This window comes from Penicillium psychrofluorescens, assembly GCF_964197705.1.
Source record: "Penicillium psychrofluorescens genome assembly, chromosome: 1".
Lineage (NCBI taxonomy): Eukaryota > Fungi > Ascomycota > Eurotiomycetes > Eurotiales > Aspergillaceae > Penicillium > Penicillium psychrofluorescens.
The window spans coordinates 3664792-3686406 of NC_133439.1; the positions used below are offsets into that span (position 1 = coordinate 3664792).

The 21615-nt window shown below is 52.7% G+C and overlaps 9 protein-coding genes across 9 annotated transcripts; 5 read left to right on the forward strand and 4 right to left on the reverse strand.

Annotated features, from left to right (window-relative positions):
* Nucleotides 1-77: 77 nt before the first annotated feature.
* On the forward strand, nucleotides 78-1862 carry PFLUO_LOCUS1361 (uncharacterized protein; the record flags this gene model as incomplete). Its single annotated transcript, XM_073778395.1, has 4 exons — nucleotides 78-752; nucleotides 814-848; nucleotides 1312-1434; nucleotides 1487-1862. The coding sequence occupies 4 exons, from the start codon at nucleotides 78-80 to the stop codon at nucleotides 1860-1862; spliced, it is 1209 nt and encodes a 402-aa protein (XP_073635454.1).
* Nucleotides 1863-2085: 223 nt separating this feature from the next.
* On the reverse strand, nucleotides 2086-3094 carry PFLUO_LOCUS1362 (proteasome regulatory particle base subunit rpn10; the record flags this gene model as incomplete). Its single annotated transcript, XM_073778396.1, has 4 exons — nucleotides 2086-2643; nucleotides 2704-2923; nucleotides 2975-3013; nucleotides 3069-3094. The coding sequence occupies 4 exons, from the start codon at nucleotides 3092-3094 to the stop codon at nucleotides 2086-2088; spliced, it is 843 nt and encodes a 280-aa protein (XP_073635455.1).
* A 285-nt stretch (nucleotides 3095-3379) lies between these two features.
* Nucleotides 3380-4602, forward strand: PFLUO_LOCUS1363 (uncharacterized protein; the record flags this gene model as incomplete). The annotated part of the gene is made up of 3 exons (XM_073778397.1): nucleotides 3380-3518; nucleotides 3569-3839; nucleotides 3894-4602. 3 exons carry the CDS (start codon nucleotides 3380-3382, stop codon nucleotides 4600-4602), a joined length of 1119 nt encoding a protein of 372 aa, XP_073635456.1.
* Nucleotides 4603-5811: 1209 nt separating this feature from the next.
* On the reverse strand, nucleotides 5812-9492 carry PFLUO_LOCUS1364 (Rho-type GTPase activating protein Rga1; the record flags this gene model as incomplete). Its single annotated transcript, XM_073778398.1, has 3 exons — nucleotides 5812-6252; nucleotides 6309-9041; nucleotides 9100-9492. The coding sequence occupies 3 exons, from the start codon at nucleotides 9490-9492 to the stop codon at nucleotides 5812-5814; spliced, it is 3567 nt and encodes a 1188-aa protein (XP_073635457.1).
* Nucleotides 9493-10956: 1464 nt separating this feature from the next.
* PFLUO_LOCUS1365 (uncharacterized protein) lies at nucleotides 10957-12710 on the forward strand (the record flags this gene model as incomplete). The annotated part of the gene is made up of 8 exons (XM_073778399.1): nucleotides 10957-10989; nucleotides 11057-11090; nucleotides 11150-11244; nucleotides 11310-11331; nucleotides 11385-11481; nucleotides 11541-11552; nucleotides 11605-11783; nucleotides 11869-12710. 8 exons carry the CDS (start codon nucleotides 10957-10959, stop codon nucleotides 12708-12710), a joined length of 1314 nt encoding a protein of 437 aa, XP_073635458.1.
* Nucleotides 12711-13041: 331 nt separating this feature from the next.
* Nucleotides 13042-14340, forward strand: PFLUO_LOCUS1366 (C-3 sterol dehydrogenase; the record flags this gene model as incomplete). The annotated part of the gene is made up of 2 exons (XM_073778401.1): nucleotides 13042-13617; nucleotides 13678-14340. 2 exons carry the CDS (start codon nucleotides 13042-13044, stop codon nucleotides 14338-14340), a joined length of 1239 nt encoding a protein of 412 aa, XP_073635459.1.
* Nucleotides 14341-14663: 323 nt separating this feature from the next.
* Nucleotides 14664-15844, forward strand: PFLUO_LOCUS1367 (uncharacterized protein; the record flags this gene model as incomplete). The annotated part of the gene is made up of 4 exons (XM_073778402.1): nucleotides 14664-14898; nucleotides 14955-15010; nucleotides 15071-15157; nucleotides 15218-15844. The coding sequence occupies 4 exons, from the start codon at nucleotides 14664-14666 to the stop codon at nucleotides 15842-15844; spliced, it is 1005 nt and encodes a 334-aa protein (XP_073635460.1).
* Nucleotides 15845-15921: 77 nt separating this feature from the next.
* Nucleotides 15922-17816, reverse strand: PFLUO_LOCUS1368 (uncharacterized protein; the record flags this gene model as incomplete). The annotated part of the gene is made up of 4 exons (XM_073778403.1): nucleotides 15922-16337; nucleotides 16388-16533; nucleotides 16587-16936; nucleotides 16989-17816. The coding sequence occupies 4 exons, from the start codon at nucleotides 17814-17816 to the stop codon at nucleotides 15922-15924; spliced, it is 1740 nt and encodes a 579-aa protein (XP_073635461.1).
* Nucleotides 17817-19086: 1270 nt separating this feature from the next.
* Nucleotides 19087-20093, reverse strand: PFLUO_LOCUS1369 (uncharacterized protein; the record flags this gene model as incomplete). Its single annotated transcript, XM_073778404.1, has 2 exons — nucleotides 19087-19452; nucleotides 19647-20093. 2 exons carry the CDS (start codon nucleotides 20091-20093, stop codon nucleotides 19087-19089), a joined length of 813 nt encoding a protein of 270 aa, XP_073635462.1.
* Nucleotides 20094-21615: the final 1522 nt, after the last annotated feature.

Genomic DNA, 21615 nt, shown 5'->3' on the forward strand with positions numbered 1-21615 from the left:
TAGCGCTGATTTCTCTCGGTCTCCCTCTACGCTCCAACAAGTCCCAACGCCCCCTTCGGTTCCTCAAAAGTACTATGATGGCCTCCAGTAAAGATAAGGCGGCTCAACTGCGCGAGTACATCTTCTCGCAACCGGCCTCCGATTTAGCCAACAATCCATGGGCCGTATCCAACGCGATCGAGACCTTCGCCGACACGCACGGACTCAAGATGATCTTCAGAGGAGACAAGCTGGAGCTAGCACGAAAACAGATAATGGCACAGAAGCCAGCTCCACGCACAATTATCGAGTTCGGCACGTTCGTCGGTAAATCCGCACTTGCCTGGGGCGCCATCCTACGCGACATCCACGGTGCCTCCTTGCCGGCGGATGCGAAGGTGTACACATTCGAGACAGATCCTGTCATGGTGGCGCTGGCGCGGGATCTGGTTAAGCTGGCTGGTCTGGAAGGCACAGTGCATGTGTTGGAGGGTCCCGGTAGTGAGTCCCTGCAAAAGCTGGTGACTGATGGCGCAGTCCAGTCCGTTGACATGGCCTTCTTCGACCACTGGGAGGAGTTCTATCTGCCTGATTTGCAACTTGTCGAACGACTCAAGCTCTGGCGTGTCGGTTCCCTCGCCATTGCCGATAACACTGATTATCCTGGTGCGCCGGCGTATCGTCAGTATGTCCAGGATGGGGGCAGCGGGCTCCCCGGCGCGGTGAAGTATGAGAGCCGCTCGCTGGAGACACCAGGGGTAAAGCAAGGCCCGGTAAGATGGTTGTTATTTGTATTAGGGATATCTGAGAAGCTAACTTTGATTGTTATGGCAGAGCATTGTGGAGGTGAGCAAGGTGTTAGCTGTCGAGTAAAAACATTGAAACAAATATATATCTGGCCGTTTGAGTGCAACAGACATCCCATCAAAGATGATCAAGGGAGCTCCAAGGATGATGAAAACATTCCCTGTTCTTAATACCTGCTCTTAATAACTGGTTTGGATAGTTACTACCCATGATTATGGTAGCTCGAATCCCCGATGTCTGTATACTGCTGTGCCCGTGACTGCGCGTCCCTGATTGGCCCTTCGCTCTCCCCCGTCGTCTCCTCAATCTCCGACCACCGATGAACAACCCATCCTTGACCCTCCCATTACTTCTTGACTCGGAATTGTTTTCCCTCAGGTGCATCACCCTCTGGAAGGCATGCTGCGCGCGCCCCTCTAGCCATCCTCGCTCCCTCCGGCCACGTTGCCTGGAGCCCCAGACTCGACTATGTACCGCTCCCTGTGCACCACCTCCCTCTTCTGCGCTGACATTCATTCCCTGCAGGGCTGTCTTCTCGCTGATCATAATTAACAAGGCCGGCGGTCTGATCTACCAACGCGAATTTCAAGCCGGCCTGCGCAAGCTCTCAACCAATGACTACTTGGTTCTGGCGGGCACCTTTCACGGGTAGGACCGACCGCACTCCCTATTGCATACACATCCCTCTAATGCGAGCTAGCGTCCACGCCATCACTCGATCCATCACGCCCAAAATGCCACTCGCTCCAACTGCCTCCTCTCCCGCCGCGTCGTCGCCGAGCACTAGCACCCCCGCCTCGTCGGGGTACGCATACCCGATTCCCGGCGTGGCCGCCACAGGCATCGAAGAGCTTGAGACAGACAAGTTTCGCCTGACATGTTTCCAGACCATGACAGGGACCAAGTTCCTGCTGTTTACGGACCCGATGAGTGGCAATGTCGAGGTCATCATAAACAAGATCTACGAGCTGTATGCGGACTACGTGATGAAGAACCCTTTCTACCAACTGGAGATGCCGGTGCGTTGTGAGGCGTTTGACCGGCATCTGGGGGCATGGTTGAGAGGGCGTACTTGAGCTATAAAATAAGATCATGACCTTTACGAATTAGAGATTCGGGGCAGAAGAGGACCTCGTCTAGGCACCTCTCTCTACCCATTGCACAACCCGAATTGAAAGAGTAATAATTTTCCCCTTGTACAAGCACTTCCCCAGAAGACCGACTCGAGAATACAAGATACAAGACAAACAAACGCCGGGTATGCATCACAGATCATGGCCACGAACCAAGAACGTACACCTACGCTGTATCCATCTTGTCCTCGTCCTTCTTGTCTTTGTCACCGCTGGACTCGCCTTGGCCTTCCTCGGGAATATTACCCAGCTGCGTCTTGCCTTCTGCATCCTCGCGCTCGAGGCGCTCCTTCTCCTGTCGGTTCTTCTCTTCCTCCAGCGATAACCGTAGCGCAAACGCCAGCTCGGGATCGTTCTCAGCGGCGTCCTCAAATCCAAAGCCACCGCCCTCACCACCCTCGTTACCCTCGCCCGCACCGGCGCCGCTCCCTTCGCCCGCCAGGATCGGGGTCATCTGCAGCTCCTCGCTGAGCAGGTGCGGGCCCGGTGGGATGATGGCCAGATGCGAGCCGTCGCCGCTCTTGACATTGTCCACGAAGGCTTCCAGTTTCTTGGTCTGATCGGACTCCAGGTCCCCAAACGCCACCACATCGATCGACACGTTGTTCTTCTTCATCTTCTTCGCCAGCTTCACGAGCGTCTTCTCGTCCTCCTCGATCGGCGAGCACGAGAACACGACGATGCGTTGCCGCTGCGACTTTTCGGAGCGGTGCTTAAGAGCCAACTGGGGACGAAGCGAGTCAGCTAGGAGCTCATGTATAAGCTTGAATGGAGATGGACCTACCCCGGCAACCTGGATGCTGGAGCTCAAATGCGAAGTGCCGTGGATCTTCGTCCGGTGCAACCCCGCCAGAATGCTCCCGAAATCAGTCGTGAAAGTCGACAGCACCTCGGGGCCTTTGCCGGCCATGCTCATGAGGCCGACGGCGGATTGGGGATGCACGCGCATCTTGGCGCCGTGGAGAACACTAACGGCATCGACCTGAGCTTGCCACCGGGTTGATCTAAGGCGTATTAGCTTGAGAGAAGGGATGGAAAGCTCCAATTCGACTCACGTGTAGTCTCCGTTGCGACTGCTCTCGGAGTTGTCGACACTGCGGGAGAGGTCAGTAGGAGCTTGGATCGGGGGGGTATGTCTCAATGACGCACATGATCATGGTAGCTTCGAGCGACATCTTGGAGGTGGTGGATGGGTGTCGGAGGAGGAGATGATGGAGGACCGGAGAAGAGAAAGCAGGAGATGAGGGTATTTGATCAACTAATAATGAAATGGCGAAGAGAAGTAGGATGATGACAGTCGGTCACGGGGGGAGGGATTCTGCCGCGGCATTCCGCCCCGTTAAGTCAGCATGTTTGTTGTGGGCGCGGCTCTCTCCAGCAACTACTTGGACAACCTCGACAACATCGACTCGACACCTTCGCCTCTTCTTTTGTTTGATTTCTTCACTTTCTTTTAAGCCATGTCTACCGCAATGAAGCGCAAGTCGCCTGAAATCACGGGCGCGGACGAAGTTACCACTCCCACGGGCCGTCCGATGAAGAAGATGCGCATGACACAGAGCCAGAAGCAGGCATTGATGGATAATTTGCAGCTTGAAAGTGCGTTGCAGATACCACCGTGATGTTCAAATTTACTGACTTGTTTGCAGTCACCGACCGAGCTCGCAAGCTTCGTGCTCAGTATGCTCTTCAAGCGCATGATCTTCGGGCGCGCATGGAACGACGCGTCAACCGGATTCCCATTTCTCAGCGAAAGGAAATCATGGGCGAGCTGCTCGAAAGACACAGTCTTGCGTCACTCTCGGCATCGCCATCACGGAAGCAGGTCCCCTCGAAGGCCACACGGCATGCCACTAACATCTCCGTTGACCCGGAAACTTCGACCGCTGGAGCACGAGATGGCCGGGTTAAGCGAACTAGGTAAGGTCGTCCATGAAACCATATTGAGGATTCAGCTAACTGTACTCCGATTAGCCACGAAGGCCACTACTCCGACAAAGAGAACGCGCCTGCAGCCGACACCCCGGAGGGACTGAAGAACCCCAAGCGCCGCGGCAAGGCCGGCGCCTCTCGAGTGGTGTCGCAGGATGTGAGAGAGAACGACCAACGGATCCTTTCGCCCAAGTCGCTCAATTCGCGCACCTACCCGCACTCCCCCTTCCGCGCCGTCTCGCCCGAAAAGGCAGGCCAGTCATATGCGTCGCGGCCGACATCACCGCTGAAGCCCTCTAGCCCACTGAAGGGCGCTGGTGCTAGCACCTACGATAATGCGCGCACGCGGCCACGCGGCGCCACCACGTCCACTGTCAGGGCCCCCGCGCAAGCGAAGAAGACCACCGCCAACCGCGCCGCCACGGGACCCAAGACTGTCCGCTCGCCTGGGCCTCGGCCCGCCACGAGACAGGGGGAGCGCAAGAATAGTACCGGAACCGTCTCATCCTCCACGTCCTCTGGCACGACAGTCATGAAGACCGCGCGGACTGGCGCCGGCGCCCGCAAGGCAACGACCGGGACGAGCATGTCGGCTGCTGCCGCTGCGAAGAAACCCACGATTCCTCGCACACAGACAGCTTCGCTGGCTGTCAAGAAGACCGCTACTACCACAGCTCGGAAGACTACTGCGCCGGCTGCAATGACGGAGGGCTCGACGGCTGGGAGACGGGCACTGCGGAAACGGGTGTAGATTGATTGGTATATGGCCATGATTGGAGTTTTGTTTTGGTAGGCGTCGAGTTGCAGATTGTCAGGAGTTTAGTATCATTTTTAGCGTGAACTTCGCTAATGCAGAGAAATAAGCTGAGTTTGGGCGTTGAGTTGTGTCTTGATTGTTCTTTGATATTCTTGCTTGAGGGGTCATAATTGGTTGACTGGGAGTGTTGTTTTTGCTTTCTCATTTTGGCTTTTGTTTTGTGCACTGGATTGAATACTCAAGCCTCGATTGAATCAACTTGGTCTCAATCCCATCTTCATCTTCAACTTCAACTTCAACTTCAACTTCAACTTCACCTTCATCTTTACAGAAATCAACAGACACTACACATTTATCAAAAAGGCAAGTAGAACTTTCAGAAGAATCCATTTGTCCAATAGAACATCAGCGGAAGTAGGCCTTTATTCTTATTCCAGGACAAGCGTAACACAACATAGGCAAGAAACCTAGTAGTCTTAGACAGTGATAGCATAACAAGACAGACACTGTAGCTCAAGGCTCAAAGCAAAGAAAGCCAAGGCTTGACAAGGTAGATAACAGATACAGAAAGAGCACAGGTATCATGCCAATCAATCATGCTTGCTGTGAAAGGGAGACCAAAGGGAAACCATCCCGATCAATGGAACTCATGGGGGAAGGGAAAAAAAAAAACTTGAACAAGTAGGAAACATTCCTATTCCAACAAGACGAGAAAGAGAAAAGAAAAAGAGAAAGAAAAGCAGTGCCCTAGAACTAATTAGCCCAGTGGAAAACCTGAACAAGCTTCATGATTGAAAGAAAATCACACACAGTGTATGGTCCATTTGGGCTGGTATGGGTATGATGGATGCCCGGAATCAGATGCAACAAACAATCAAACGAAGGCATCCGACACCTCGTACAAAAATTCAACAAAAAAAAAAAAAAAAACCAAACAACTCATCCACCGCGACCAACAATCATCATCCGTGATCACTAGTGGGAATTTTGAATATCATGTGTAAAAAACAAAAACAAAAAGAACTCCGTCTGCCAATCCTGTTAGACAAGATGAAAAAAAAAGAACGCTAATCAAGCCCCCAGAAAAAGCAACAACAATACACCATGGTTAATAAAAATTGGACCCAGAGGACGAGCCGATGCAAAACGGAAGTCATCGAGATATGCCTGTGTATGAGAACAAGAAAGAGAAAAGCCCGGGCACTATCCAGGGACACCCATGGCACCGGGGCTAGGCCGCGGTCGGTATGGGAGATTCTGGGCTTGAGTATCATTTTGCTGGCTGCCATTGCTGACACTTCGGGCACGGTAGTTGGCTGGTGCTGGTCCAAAGTCCAGGCCGGCTTGAGGACCCTGACTGCCAGAATGTGAGTGGCCACTGGGGCCGGGGACATGGCGGACAGAACTCTGCATCTGCCAAGCAGTGTCCTGGGACGGATCAGTCTCGATGCGCGCCGAGGTCGGCGTGTTGTTGCCACGATTGGAATTGTTGATGGTGAACGTCTCGCCACCGTTATCGGGTCTCTGCGAGAAGCTGCCACGGGCAATGTCGCCATACCGCTTCAGGATTTCTTTCGTCGTCACTTCGGCATTCTCTCTGAAGAGGCTGGGATCGTTGAGGATGGATTGGAGATCCTCAGGGATCTATGGAAACAAACGTCAGCATCGAGTCCGTTGAGAATGAATACGGTACTACTTACCTCGCACATGGTGTCGTTGTATGTGATCAGGGCGTTAACGGCTTCAATGGACAAGAAGCTCTCCTCAACAGTGCTATTCTTAGCATTGGGGTAGAGAATATTGGGTGTCATGACAGTTGCGAGATTGTGAATGTCCATTTTGCTTCCAGACTCCTCGTCCACGTGGGAGAACGAAGAGGTCCAGTTCAGGAAGGCAAAGAGAATTTCCAGGGTGTCCCGGTGAGGTTTGGGCAGGAGACAACAGGCCAGATGGAGCACCCGCTTTTGTTTTTCGGGGTCGGAGAGCTTTTGAGATGTAACGAAGAGGCGGTGGAGCTTGAAGGTCATGAGGGGATCAGGCATCTCACGAAGGAACTTCTTCAGCAGAGCGGCAATTTGCACAGGGTTTTCCTTGGCCAAATCGACCTGATCATACTTTGTGTCGATCATTTCCGCGATCTCCTTCAATCGTCGGATGTTGCCGTTCTTGCGGAAGACGCCTTCCACTGACATGTCCATCTGGCGCATGGCGGAAACCGAATCATCTACCAACGCGGGAACACGCAAAGCACCAGGACCGACGCCGTGGCTGGACTCCGTGCCCTCCTTCTCGACCAGATAGTCCAAGGCAACTCCAAAGACACCCTTCTTTTTGCCAGCTTTCTTATTGTCCTTGAAAGCACGGCCAAAAATGTTCCAGATGGTCGGCTTGCGGGACTCGATGAGAGACAGCAGTTCCTCCAAATTGAAATGACCTTCCAGCAGAGGTTCCATTGACAGTACAGCGACGTGGCGAACAATGAAATACTCCAACGCAGTGAGCTCCGAGAAGTACCGCTTGGTACGACCAGTGGGCTCCATCAGCATGTCCAGATTGCCGCCTGACATATCTCGGTGGTGGCCGCGGTTGTATTTCGCCATCGGCTCTCCAGCCCCAATAAGCTTGGTGCCAGCATGCTTGTAGGCATTGGGCCGTTGCTCCTTGGCTTGCTCGGCCGCAACGATTCGCGGGATGTCATCGAGCGTTAGGGCGTCTTGGTTGCCAAAGGTCAGATCTGTCACGGTCTCTCCATTGGAGTCTCTCTCTTCAACAATTTGAAATCCGGGACCACGTGGATCGCTGCCGTCTGCGCCCGACGATCCGGGTCGTGCACTCCGGCCTTCAGGACCATCGATGATGCGTGATGCACGGGCCCTCTTGTATGTGGTGGACAGGGTCCGTTCATTGCGAATTGAGCGAAGGCGGCGCATTTCGCCCACTGTTTGTTCGAGAGAAGTTTCCTCTTGGCCATCCCGGCTAGTACTGTACGAATAGGAGCGCGTATTTGACCGGCGGTTCTGGCTGGGCGGAGCTCGGTGGCCTTCTGAGCTCTCATAATCTTGGAGATTGGGGTCGTCGGATGTGTGAGGCAGCGTTCCTCCCGCTCGAAGCACAGCGAGAAGTCGGGCGAGCGCCACCTTAAGAAGGAAGACGAACTGCTGCAATTTGGTCACACGCACGAAGCCTCCTTGGACACTGGGACCCAGATTGGCATGGCTCGCGCATGCGTTGCAATACACCCGCTGCTCACTTTCATTCCACAATGCATCTGAGAGCTCAATCGTCAAGTCCTTTTCACAGCCCGAGCATGCCAAATGAGGCGGTTTGAGGTGCCATCGGCGCTCTCCCCACATGAAGCACTCGTCATCAATCGGTTCTTTGCAGGCAATGCAGCAGTCCGAGAGTTGATCAGCCAAGCCCTCAACCCCAGCCATCAGGTCGATGGGGACCTCCTCATCCTCGGGTAGAGTAAGCGAGTCGAGATTTGAAAGCTGTGTCAGAAATTGGTGAAGTCCATCAGGCGCAGACTTCTCCCGTTCAAGTTTGAGAGCGCCTTGCAACCCGATGCGGATGAGGAGCTTCAGGTAGTGAGCGAGCCCAGTCACCAGCGACAGAAGTTCTTGAGTGACGCCAAGCTTGCGCACGCCAGTCTCTTGGGTTTTCGACAGAAGAGCAAAGAACGCGACAATTTTCTTGCAAAGGAGTTTGGCCTCGCGGCCGTAAGACAAGTCCTTCAATCCCTCGGAATTGATGTGTGCGGCCAATTCATCGACTGCCGTGAAAAGAATGTCGACATGGCTAATAAAGCGCTTGGCCACAAGAACACCATCAATGTAGGCGCCATTGCTGACATGCAACAGCATATCCGAGATGCACGCGGCCGAGGATTCTTCGAAGGTAGAGAGAGTACCCCAGATACTGTAAACCTTCTCTTCCATCTGATCTTCTTCTTGCCGAATTCGCTCTCGCTCTTCAGGACTGGCATCCGCATCCACTGGAGGTGGCTCCCAGGTTTGACCGGCTGGCGATAGCCGGACATTCCAAAACTTGTGAATCATGTAACATTCGGGGTGCCAATGCTGATTCTGGCCGTTGCGAAAGATCTCGACAAACTGCTTCAGAATGGCTGTGTGACAGCCATGGCACCGCTGGGCGAATTGTGTCGAGTAATGGAAGTGACAGAACACCTTGCCTTCATGCTCGTAATAAGAATCCTGCGCGCCGAACACGGTGGGACATACTGAGCATGTGAAATGCTCGATGTGATACTTGCGGTCCAGGGCGGTGATGTATGATCCACGCAAGGCGCCGCCACATTCGTGGCAGAGGAGATTCAAGCGTCTGAAGTAATCGGTCTCGCAAAGCGGGTACTGGCCATTTCCGTCTTCTGAATCAATGGGAAAGAATTTTGAAGCAACGATTTCTCCGCAGTCCTAAATGTGGGCAGCGCTGTTAGCAGCGATGACAATGGAATGCAATGCTCTGACTTACCTCGCACCTGAAACACTCCAGGTGAAATGTGCCACCCAGAGCTCGCACGAACTGGCCTGTTAGCGGATTTCCGCACTTCAGGCACGCGCGTGAGCTACCAGGCGATTTGTTAGGTGGACGTCCATTGGCCCGTGATCGGTCTCGAGCATGCGACCGTTCACGGTATGAAGCCTGATCAGGTTCCAGCCCGCGACTCGTACGGCCATCCCCTTGGGTGGGTGGCCCATTGAGCGGTGCACTTTGCGTTGTTGGAGAATCAAACGGGGGAATAATGCTATCTTCAGGCGAGGTCGGAGTGTTCTGGTAGCTGCTCCCATAGCCGGATGTGTTCACTGTGGGCCGGCCGCTAGGATTGCCTGCGACCAGGCTAGCCGGGAGTTCACCTGGGGGCATATTGATCCCCCGTCACACAGATTGTGGGGGAGAGAATGGTCGCGCCTAAAGTTGCATACAAAGGCCAGATCGAAGACGGGCGACACAGGGGAAGGCTTGCGATTGAGTAAGAAGTAAACACGAGTGTGGTCTGCAAGGCCGAGTCGAACAGGTGGAGTGCTATTTCGGTCATAATCAGTTAGAATTAGAACGCCACATGTCCATCAGATGGTGGGTCGGGTAAAGGTCGAGTCCCTTTCGGAGGGGGGGTTGGGTTGTGCACTCACTCTCACGCCATAAAGCCAAGATACGCGGGGGTGAAAACAGCGGTCGCGATCAGAGAAAACAATGAAGGGCAGTGTTAGACACTCTCAGAAGACCAGTGCCAGAAGGGGCATAGACGGTCTGGTGTTCAAGCGCGTGCACAACTCGACGCGGGGGTGTTTGAGCGGAGAGCTTTGACGAGGGAGACCGCAACAACACCATTCCTGAACCGTTGGGTATTTTTTAAGCAAAGGACGGCGCACCACAAACAGTAATGCGGGGACCCGAGACGAAACAAAGAAAGAAGGAAGAAAGAAAGGGCGGATGGCAGGGGGCGGGAAAAAAAGAAGTGGGCTGGGCTGGGAGGAGGAGGAATGGAGATGTGAGTGAGTGAGTGAGTGGCCGTCGGGCATTTGTTGCCCCCCTAATTCGGGTTGGCGGTTGCTGGGTCACGTGTAGACCCTCACCGCCTTCAGGGAATGGACTGACGGTGAGGGATGGGCGTGATTGAGGGACCTGTAGAGCTTGATAAAATAACAATTATGATTATAGGATGATGACTACTCCGGTATCTGTACCTGTTGGCCTGGATTGTTCGGTGCCTGAGTGCCTGGGCCAGCCCTCTTTGGTTCCCACAGAATTACACTTCCACCTCCCATGGATCGAGCCGCTCTTGATAGCATCCTCAGTTCCACATCATCGATGATGCATAGATTTCCTAGCAGGGAGGGATGTTATTCTCAGGAAGAACCTGACTTTTCAGTCCATGTGGGGGTTGATTATATCAGTCGAGGGGCTGTGGAAGGATCATTTGGGTTTGGCAGATGTATACTGCAGACGCAAACGCTGCCATGGTAGGGTTGTGGACAGCCTAGATGGACAGCACAGGCAGGTATGGTAGTATAATCCATAAAATATTGAAGATACTAGAAAGAAGAACAAACAAAAGCTCGTCAATGCCTAGGAGTACCTATCTAGGCACATTGCGTAGTCGGCAGCAAGCAGAGGGAAAAAGACAAACACTCCTTCCTCTTCTGAGTCCTGCACTTCTTCTTCTTCCTCCCAAGTCACCTGCCTGGCTTTATCCCTCCCCCAAGCTCACTTTCCGTGTTTTCTCTTCTGCCATCATCCCCTTCCTCTCCCCTTCCCCTCAACGCTGATACTGTCGACCACACATCTTCCAAGAGCCTTTTCTGGCTCCCCAGACAAGAGGCTTCCATCATGTCCAGCCAGTGCAACCTGCGCCTGAGTCGTGTGAGTGCCCAACTGTTTGTATATTCCTCAACCTTGCCAGTCTTTACTCAATCATCTTATCAAACAGGAGCTGCAGCAGCTGGAGAAAGGCGACCAGCTCAGTATGTTCCCCGGACTCTGGCTTCGCGGGCCAGCAACTAATACCGGGTGTTTTAATTAGCGATGACTATTCGATATGACGGAAAGGATATCCGCAAGATCTCAGCTATTGTGATGGGGCCCCCAGGCACACCATACCAGCTGGGCTTTTACGAGGTGAGTTCTTGCGATCGCCTGAACAGAGTCCGAATAGATACTAAGGCAAGCCGCGAGGTATACAGTTTTCTTTCAAATTCCCTCCTGGTCAGATGGTCTTCTCTTAGCGAAGATGCTGCCATCGCTGACATCGAAAGTAGACTACCCCGGCAGCCCCCCCGGGGTCACGTTCATGACGACAAACAGAGGCAGGACTCGTTTCGGCCCTAACCTTTATGCTGGTGGGAAGGTCTGCTTGTAAGTTCCCGGCAAAGACCAGGAGAGCAGATTGGTCATACTAACATGCGTTGGTGTAGGTCCATCATCGGGTAAGATCTACTGAGCACCTAGGACAAAGTCGTTACTGAGATCCACTGTTAGAACATGGGAAGGCCAAAAGGGAGAGCAATGGTCCCCAGCCCAGGGGTTGGAGTCCGTGCTGCTATCCATCCAAAGCCTTCTGTCGACCAATCCGTACTTGAACGAGCCAGGATTCGAATCGGCCGCCCACGGTAACGACAAGGAGAACATGGAAGCATACAGCGCAAAGGTAGATCCACGTATCACCGTGATTTGGTGGGTTGTGAAGACTGAATATTCGGGTTCCAGATCCGCCATGAAAACCTGCGACTCGCCGTCATTCAGCCACTCGAACGAGCCCTGAACCTCTATCGATGCTGCAACAATTCGGGGTGTCCGACCCGGTTATCGATGGCCCAAAAGAAGGAGAGAACGGGCTGGTCGATACTACTCAGGTCTGCCCGTTTGATGACTATCGCAAGCAGCGGTTCTTGTGGTACGTGGATCGATACATGAACCTGGTGGACGAGGCTATCACGAAGGATGGAGACCGACACAAAACCCGCTTCCCATTGATGCCATTCGAGGGCGGCGGCAACTGCATGTCAGGCACATGGGATTATCCGCAGTTGAAGCAGCGCCTGCACAAGATTCGGCACAGCCTCATGCAGGAGACTGAGAGCTGGGCGATTCAGGGGATGGAGGCGTGGAAGACCGCGCACACGACTGCATACAGCATCAAGTACCAGTACGAGCAGATCGTGTCGAACTTGAAGCACCGTTCGGACTCTGTTGTCGATCTGTCCTTGGTGGATGGGAATCCCTTCACCTGGAAGCTCACGTACTTCGGGCGGCCGATGACGAATCTAGATGGCGGAGTTTTCACCATCAAAATTCACATAAGCCCTCGACATCCTCAGGAGCAGCCGCGGGTGATGGTCGAGACTCCGATCCATCATATCCGGGTGTCCCCGAGGGGAGTCCTGATCTATCTCCCGGCACGTGCAGACGAGATGAGCCGACACGTCGAGGGCATCATCAACGCCTTTGAGAACGAAGGTCCCGCCTACAACCCGCTCATGATTGTGAACCCGGAAGCGGACAGCCTGTTCTGGGGCGGACCGGAAGCACGCAAGCTATACAACCGCAAGCTTCGTCGCACGGTTGAAGCGAGCGTGGTGGAGTGATGTTTTTCGCTGGTCCTTATGGATTTCTGATAACAGACTGTGGGGGTTAGTAGACAAGGAAGCGGAGAGCAATTGCCGCTCGCTGATTTGACATTTCTTGAGCGAGAGTCATTGATGGCTCTGGGCACTTGTATGTATCGCAGGATCTTCGCAAGATGGTTGCTTTTTCAAAGACAAGAAAAGGACATCAGGAGTCTAGACTTTAGATCGTAGATTGATTGCTTATCGGGTCACCTGATCCCGCCTCCGGTCTTCATGGCCACCTCTTCCCCTTTTCGTCTCTCCCCCCAATTGCAATTGCGCTTCCCAGATCCCCACGATCAACGCAACCATGTCCGCAAAGAAGCGTACCCTGGAATTGGGCAATGTGATGGTGGTCGGAGGCTGTGGCTTCCTGGGATGGCACATCGTCGATCACCTGCTGAACTTCCCCTCTGAGACCGACCCCAGCGTCGCTCTGCCTAAGCCCCAGGGCGATGCGCGCTTCGAATACCCGACTCTGGCCTCGCGCTACCCGGACTACAAGGCTAAAGTCTCCGTGGTGGATTTACGCACAAACAACAACCGTCTCCCCGGAGCCGAGTACTACGAAGGCGACATCACGTCAGCGGAGTCTATGTTGAAGGTATTCCGTGCCATTCAGCCCGACCTGGTCATCCACACCGCTTCGCCGTCGCCGATCGAGGCAAGCAAGGAACTGTTGCACAAGGTCAATGTGGATGGAACGCGGACGTTGCTGGAGGTGGCCGGTGGTGAGCGCGGCGACTGGGGTGGGAAATGCAAGGCATTCGTCTACACGAGCTCCAGTTCGGTGGTGCACGACACGGAGAGCAACCTGGTTAATGTCGACGAGAGCTGGCCCTTAATGCGCGGCAAGCGCCAGAAGGAGTACTACTCCGAAACCAAGGTGAGATCTTTCGTTCGTGAGTTGCATTGGAGCGTCCGTCATTGACAACTCTGTATCTAGGCCGACGCCGAAGAATTGGTCCTCAAGTACAACCGCAAGTCGCCCTCTGGAATGGTGACAGCCGCTGTCCGGCCCGCCGGCATCTTCGGAGAGAAGGACACAACGCTAACACACAAGATGGTGGAGCACGGGACCCAGGCGTCGTCGACAGTGCTGAAGATGCAGCTGGGCGAGAATAACAACCTCTTCGACTTCACGTACGTCGGAAACATCGCATACGCGCACATGCTCGCCGGGAGCCGGCTGCTGGCGACTTATGCGCGCTACGAGTCCGGCCAGGGCGGGCCCTTGGACCACGAGCGCGTTGACGGCGAAGCGTTCAACATCACCAACGACTCTCCAATCTACTTCTGGGATATGGGCCGTGCTATCTGGGCCTTGGTCGGCCGAGTCGTCGAGCCTGACCAGGTCTGGGCGTTGCCTGAGGGTCTTCTGGGCACTATTGGCGGCATTGCGGAGACTGTTCTCGGCATTTTTGGCAAGACGCCGCGTTTGACCCGTCGCCAGGTGCGGTACTCGTGCATGACTCGCTACTTCTCCATCGAGAAGGCCAAGTACCGTCTTGCGTATCTGCCTGTCGTCACTGTGGACGAGGGTGTGGCTCGTGCCGTGGGATACGTTATTGAAGAACAACAGACGACGGCGGGCAAGAAGGCGCTGTAATGGGAGTTTAAAAGTGCCTAGATATACTGTAATATTATGCGAGGCAATTCTATCCTGTCAATGATGTGATCGACACTCGAGTAAATTCGTGGAAAATATATTTGAAATAATTCCCGAGGCCAAGAGGGAGTTGTCTTGATTGTGATTGACTACATGATGGCTGTTGATCGGAACGCCCTCGGTGCCATACGTCATGGAAATATTCTGTTCTCGATTGGCTACCAGATCAACCCCACAGATCTGGCGAGGAATGCGCTTGAAAAGTAGCTCTCGTTCCATTTCATAACCTACAATACTACACAAATATCCTACTAAGCCCTACAATGCGAGCAATTGCAATCCGCAACGGCAAAGGCAGCGCCGATGCTCTATACCTCGAAGATGATAGGCCCGATCCCGTCCCACTCGGTGATCAGATCCTAGTATGCATCCGGGCATTTGGACTGAATCGCTTGGACACGATGCAGCGGGAAGATCGGGATCCGTACACCTCTCTTGACAAGGGGAGTGTCCTCGGAGTGGAATTTAGTGGAATTGTTGAGAAGAAGGGACCCGATTGTATGATTCCCAGTTTACGGCAAGATATGAACATATCCCGACATAATGATATACAGGCACAGAACAGTTCAGCGTTAAGGATGGGGTTTTTGGATTGGTTTCTGGTGGAGCAGTATGTGCTATACTTCAACATATGCCTTTAATAACGCTAACGGGTCTTTTATGAATCAAGTATGCCGAAAAAGTGGTAGTGTCGGAGAAACTACTCATGTCCAAGCCGCCATCGGTTTCGTTTGAAGTAGCAGCCGGTATACCAGAGGCAAGTTGCTAAGTCCATTCCCGCATTGGATTCTTTGACTAACTAACTCTCTGTGAACAGACCTACCTAACCGCCTTCCAAGCTCTACATCTGGTTGGAGGATTAGAACCGGACCAGAAAGTCCTCATTCACCTTGGCTCCTCCGGAATCGGACAAGCAGCGATTCAAACCGCCAAACTGCTCGGTGCGTCCAAAGTATACGTAACAGCCAATTCCATTGAGAAGTGCCAGCGCTGCCTCTCATTAGGTGCGGACATGGCTATCAACGACGGAGACCCACCCCAGGACTTTGCGGCGGCTATCCATGAAGACACAAATGGTTACGGCGTGGACCTAATCATTGATCTCGTGGGGCAGAGATACTGGCACCAAAACGTGACAGCAGCCGCCCTCGACGCAAAGATCGTGATCGTGGCCATGATGAGTGGAGGCGAGGTTGAGCGGTTTGATTTGCGGGCATTACTCAGGAAGAGAATGCAGCTCTTATGCACGACATTGCGTCTGCGTGATCTCGAGTATAAGGCACGGCTGCGGGATCAGTTTATTGAGAAAGTGTTGCCACATTTCGAGTCGGGAGGTGTTAAAGTGCTGGTGGACCAGGTGCTGTCGTGGAAGCAGGTGGATGAGGGACACCGTCGCATGGAGTCCAATGTCAGTGCTGGGAAGATTATCTGTGTTGTAGATTGATATGTCGGTGGCATTGTGTCCATTGAGGGCATAGTATATTTAGTCTCAAAGAAGCAAATAGTCGTTCTGGTATGGTTTTACACTGCTGCTTGGCCCCGCGGAGCTGCTCTTTCCTGTCCACCACTTTGTGTCTCGCTGCGTTTGGGATCTCCTGGCAATTCCTTGCTTGGAATAAAATAGCAGCCCAGGAGACAAAGTCCTACAATTGGAACGAGCGTGATGAACACGGCGCGTATACCTTTCATCTTTGCGTCCAAAATCCTCGAGTCCCATTGCTCTCCACCAGGCTGATCACGTTCCCAGCTGCCACTGATGACTTCTGAGCGGATGGAGGGTGGGAGATCATTGGGCAGGGCTGATTTCATCACGGCAAACTGGATAGCAGTTGATAAGGCCATGCCCACAACTGATCCCAGCATTCGCATGAGATTCCGTGTTGAGGTGGCGACGGCTCGATCTTCGGTCTTAGATAGTGCTTGCAGCGCAACAAGAGCTGCATGTGAGTCAGTATGAGAGATTTAATAGACAGACCAGGAGTCTCACCAGGTTGAAGGACGAAGCCAATACCAGTCCCTTCAATGATCAAAACAATCACGTATACGCTCACAGGAGTCGTGCGACAGAAAAGGACTTTTAGTCCGGCACCCAAAGTCCAGAGTGCCATTCCAGCATACATCACGGGTGCATACCTGTGAAACACGAATGAGCAATGCTGTATAAAGCTTGCATTGGAAAGACATACCGAGCCAGCTTCGTCATAACGGGACCTGAAATAACTCCCGCCACACTTTGCAGCAGCAAAAGTGGGAGGATGAGCGTCGCACTCTTGAGTGGGGTGTATCCCCGGACATCCTGGAAATAGATGGGAAGAAAGTACATGTCGATTTGCCACACGGAGTTGTAAAGAGCACTCTGGAGGTAGATTACCGCGGTAGGTGCCTGGCTAAAGAGACGCAATGGGATCATCGGGATCTTTGCGAACCGCTTCTCAACAATGGCAAATAGCATGAAGAACACGCCTCCTACCACCAGCATGGAGATTACGAGCGCGCTGTGCCATGGCCAGATACTGCCTCCGGAATTGATGGGAATCTATAGTACCGGGTAAGATGTTGAATTCTGCACAAGTGGTAAAGATACATACCAGGATAAAGAGTATTCCTACAACAGCTGCAGCCAGTCCGAACCAATCAATCTTGCCCAGCTTCTCCTTCCAACTGCCCGCGACTGGCTTCAACGGGAGACAAATCCACATCACCACCAGGCACACTACTGCAAGCATTGGTGGAATCCAAAAGATCCACCGCCAGCCCTCACGCTCACCAGTACCCAGCATAGCAGCCGCGATGAAGGGACCAGTACCGGCTCCAAGCCCGATGGCCCCGCTCAACATGCCCTGATACTTGCCGCGATCTTTCAGGCTAACCAAATCACTAACAGTAATCTGCACCAAGGAACTGATACCGCCTCCGCCAATACCACTGAGGGCACGACACACATAGAGCCAGGTTACATTCTGCGCAAACCCACACAGCAGGTCACCGAGAATGAGGAAGCCAACAGATAGCAAGAGAACAGGCTTGCGACCGAAAATGTCAGACAAACGCCCGTATAATGCTTGGAAGGCAGTCTGCCCCATTAGGTAGGCAGTACCTGTCCAGGTGATGCTATTGCCGGCGTCCAGCGACCGCGAAATAGCGGGCAGGGCAGTCGCCACGGAATTGATGTCGAGGGTTGAGATGAAGTATATAGCTGCTAAACATAAATATGCAGACATAAGGCGCCGGAATGGCAGACGAGAGGACTGGTCCTCGATTCCTGGAATTGTATGTTCATTGCTGGGTACTGGAGGGGGAGCAGTCGAGTTCACCGGGTGTACTTCATGCGATTGCTCTGTTTGATCGCTGAGGTCTTTTGGGATGCAGGGCGTGCCCAACTGTGGCAATTGCAAAAGCTCTATTGCGCTGCTCATGGTGAAAATCCATATGTATCTCGGAGGGAGAGGAGCTGGAAGAGGGAAAGAATGGGGATATCCGGCAACAGAGATGATGCGGGGCTAAGCACGCGATGTCCAGGATCAGTGTGAGTCAGAGAAGATATCATAGTTCAATTCCCAGATTCATGTATCAGGTTTCATTTGCTCTCGGATAGTCATATATACTGGATGCACCCAATTAGTTCCACTTTGAATGTATTTTCGAGGCTAGATACAGGCGCATTCATAGCCGCCGGACTTGGGGGTAAACGAAGAAAGACAACCCATTATTGGAAGCATGTTTGCCAAGTCATCCAAATGTTCACGTAGCTTGTATGATCTTAGAGCTTTTCTCCCTTGGATACCTTTTTATCAAACGAGTTCTCAACTCCACCCATTATGTCAAATTCGGTCCATTCATGTGGTCCATTCTCGCGCAACGAATTGGTCGCAGCTCCCGTATCTTTTGGGGGTTGCTCTTGACAATGGGCGTTTTGATCTTTCTCTTCCTAGAGAGCAGGCTTTTCCCGTGATGATAGGATATATCCGAGCCGTCCTGAACCTTGGTTGCAAAACCGAATCGTCACGTTCTTTCCCGGCACTGCTGTGGTACCGCAAAGCAAGGAGCATGGGCAATGATCCTCACTCGACTTGCTGCTGGTAGCGCTATGCCCTGTTACACTGACCGCTGACTTGTTCCTCTTCATAGCCTTTGGCTGGGCCGTGGCGGTAACGACACTGCTCTCTGTGTTCTTAGAGGGCCCCGTCAAATCAAGCGGATACGGCTTCACCGGCATCCAAATGTCATGTTTCTCAGTCCCGGACAGACCCTCCTAGCACTTTGTCGTGCAAGCCAAATCAGGGCAATACCCGTGATTGCAGCAGAAGCTACACAATCCCTCGTATCCAAGGCTCTCTCCAGGGAGTGGGCAACCCACCTGGCCCGTAATCGGTGGAGGAGACACAGGATTTCCGTGCTCCGTACATTGACAGGGACCAGGAGGACAATAGCCGTAGTGGCAAGCGAAGCTGCAAAGACCCAAGAAATTGCCACTCTGACCGACGGCTGTAGTGCCAGCGATACAGGTGTCTATTGTGGTTGAAAAGTGGTCATGTCAGACTCATTCAGATTCATATACACCAGTATTCAGAGAATTACTTACCACCAGAAGTTTGCGTTTGTGAAGTGGTAGATGTAGAGGTCGTCGCTCCATGCTCCGTTCCTTCATCCGTTGAGGTTTGAGTAGAATCAGTGGTCGTAGGTGAATCAGTGGTCGTCGGTGAATCTGTAGTCGTCGGTGAATCTGTAGTCGTCGGTGAATCTGTAGTCGTCGGTGAATCTGTAGTCGTCGGTGAATCTGTAGTCGTCGGTGAATCTGTAGTCGTCGGTGAATCTGTAGTCGTCGGTGAATCTGTAGTCGTCGGTGAATCTGTAGTCGTCGGTGAATCTGTAGTCGTAGGTGAATCCGTGTCCGTAGGTGAGTTTGTAGTCGTAGGTGAATCTGCGGATGTAGGTGAAGATGGGGACTGTGCGAATGCCGTCAAATTTGTAGACGAGCTTGAAATTGTGGACACCATGGATTCTGTGGGCGCTCCTCGGGCGATAGATGTTGTGGATGATTCGAGGGATAACCTGCGATGGTATTAGCTGTTGTTCTTTGAAGAACCAGAGAAGAGATCAGAAAGCACAGTGGTGAACGAGCTGGTATGCGTGGTAATTGCTGGCTGGCAGATAAGACCATGACAGCGCATCAACCACTGAAATCACAAAATCGCTCTGTCCACCACAACGCGAATGACTGTCTCGACTCATCTATTCCACCATACTCCGGCGTACCTAGCAGAACGGGATTTGTTGCGAGAAACGATCCCAAGAGGGACGCCAAGGGCGATGGCCAGAATGACAGACAAGATGGCTACCGCTAGAATAATCCAGAAGTACCGTCGCTTGCAACCACAGATCCGGTCGGAGGCAGTTCGTTCGCTAGCCGGTGGCAGTTCGTGCAGTCCGTACTCAGGTTGGCCGGAAATCTGCAGACCTTCATCGGGACACTGACCGGTAGCGCCAGCTTTCTCATCTAGCATCTCGTCATGTGAAGGTGCGACATTCGTTTGTCTGTAGCTCTTCCACCTGTCGGAGTCATACTGACCAGGCACTACCTCGAGCCCACTATCAATCACCACGACTTCGAGACCATCGGAGGAGTCTTGAGCGTGCGATGCTAAGCCGAGGGGCTGGGCACCAAACGCCGCCGTTTTCTCCGGGTTCGACATGGTGTTCTATCTCCGCTCTGCCTTCCCCAAGTATTTCGTATACTCTGGCTTTGAGAAGAAAAGGTGGAATTAAGAGAGGTAGAAGTGTTTCCGATAATCGGAAAGGGTTACGACTAATAAAATTGTCTACCGGATAACTAGGCCAAGGCCTAGGCGAATCCACCAAATTCACCAACAGCCCCTGAAGGGGAATCGATAAAGACGCCATAGTTTTTGTTAGGGACACACAAATTATGTAATTCCAGAATTCCATAATTTGTGCACTATGTATTCGAAATGCCCAGAGAACCGGTCTATATCCCGGTCCACGTTTATCATGGAAACACATGGCGATAGTTCGGTTAGCTCCCGATCTTCAGTTGGGTTGAGTCGGCCCAAGCCAGTCAACCCGGCACAGGGGTGTGTTGCATCCACAAAGAGTGAAAGAGGGCGAAACGCTAATATCAGCCTCAGGATTTGCTTGCAGGTGCTGGGCGAATCATGATGGGATTTGAATGCGGCCAGTGCTAGACCAGGAACCAAGTGGATCCGGTAGTCACAGAAAACGGGCGCCGCGCTAGACAGGCAAGGGTATGATCTACAAGTTGGTGCACGTGCAGTTGTTGAGGGAACGGGCTTCTGGGAATTTTTCTTTTCGATTATGGGGTTGTCTATGAGGGGACAAACAATTGAAAGGCATCGGGGAATTAGGACAGGGTCTATCTATATACCCGCGACAGCCGCATACACTGCACGGTGAGATTAGCTTGTGCCAAGCAAGTCTCGAATGACCGAGCTTAAGATAGAGTGGGGGCTGTTGGTTGAGCAAGCAATCGGACAGGCGGATAAGTCTGCCATGAATCTGCGTTTGACGCCCGATATAACAACCGACGAGTCGTTAAAGGACGCCCTCGGCAAATAGCCCTGGAACTGGAACGTGGACGAGATGGACCTGGGCCAGTTGGATGATCAGGGTCCGATCGTCAATCTTCCAGACCGTGACAACCCGATCATCGATCCAAGCTTGGTACTGAGTACAGATTTGAAATCGAAACTCCCTTTGGACAGCCGACGATCCTCAGCTACTTGACAACTATCCAGGAGAAATTTTTTCGTTGCACGTCCAGAGTACTGCACATGCTCCTGATTCTCGCTCGTCCGCAGAAGTGTCGGAAGATGAGAGCTTTCGGATTACTATTACAGTGGACGGAGCCGAACCAGACACGATCATGACGGTAATGAAGATTCGATTTCAGTCGAATGCGCGGGTGGGATTTCAACGTGGACAGGTAGATTCGTAGAGTATTTACTAGGTGGTATATGGTTGGATATCGGTCTATTGTGCGTTCATATCAAATTCTTCCATCTTCAAGATCATTATGATGCTGGCGTAGATGCTCTGAGCTCGAGGAGGGCAGCCGGGATATCGCGCTGCTCTTGAGGTTCTTGTTGGACGAGTACATCTGATAGCCATAAGTAGCATAGGCGGCCTTCGGCTTGTCACCACGCAACACCTGCCGAATGCGTGAGAACAAGGGTACGG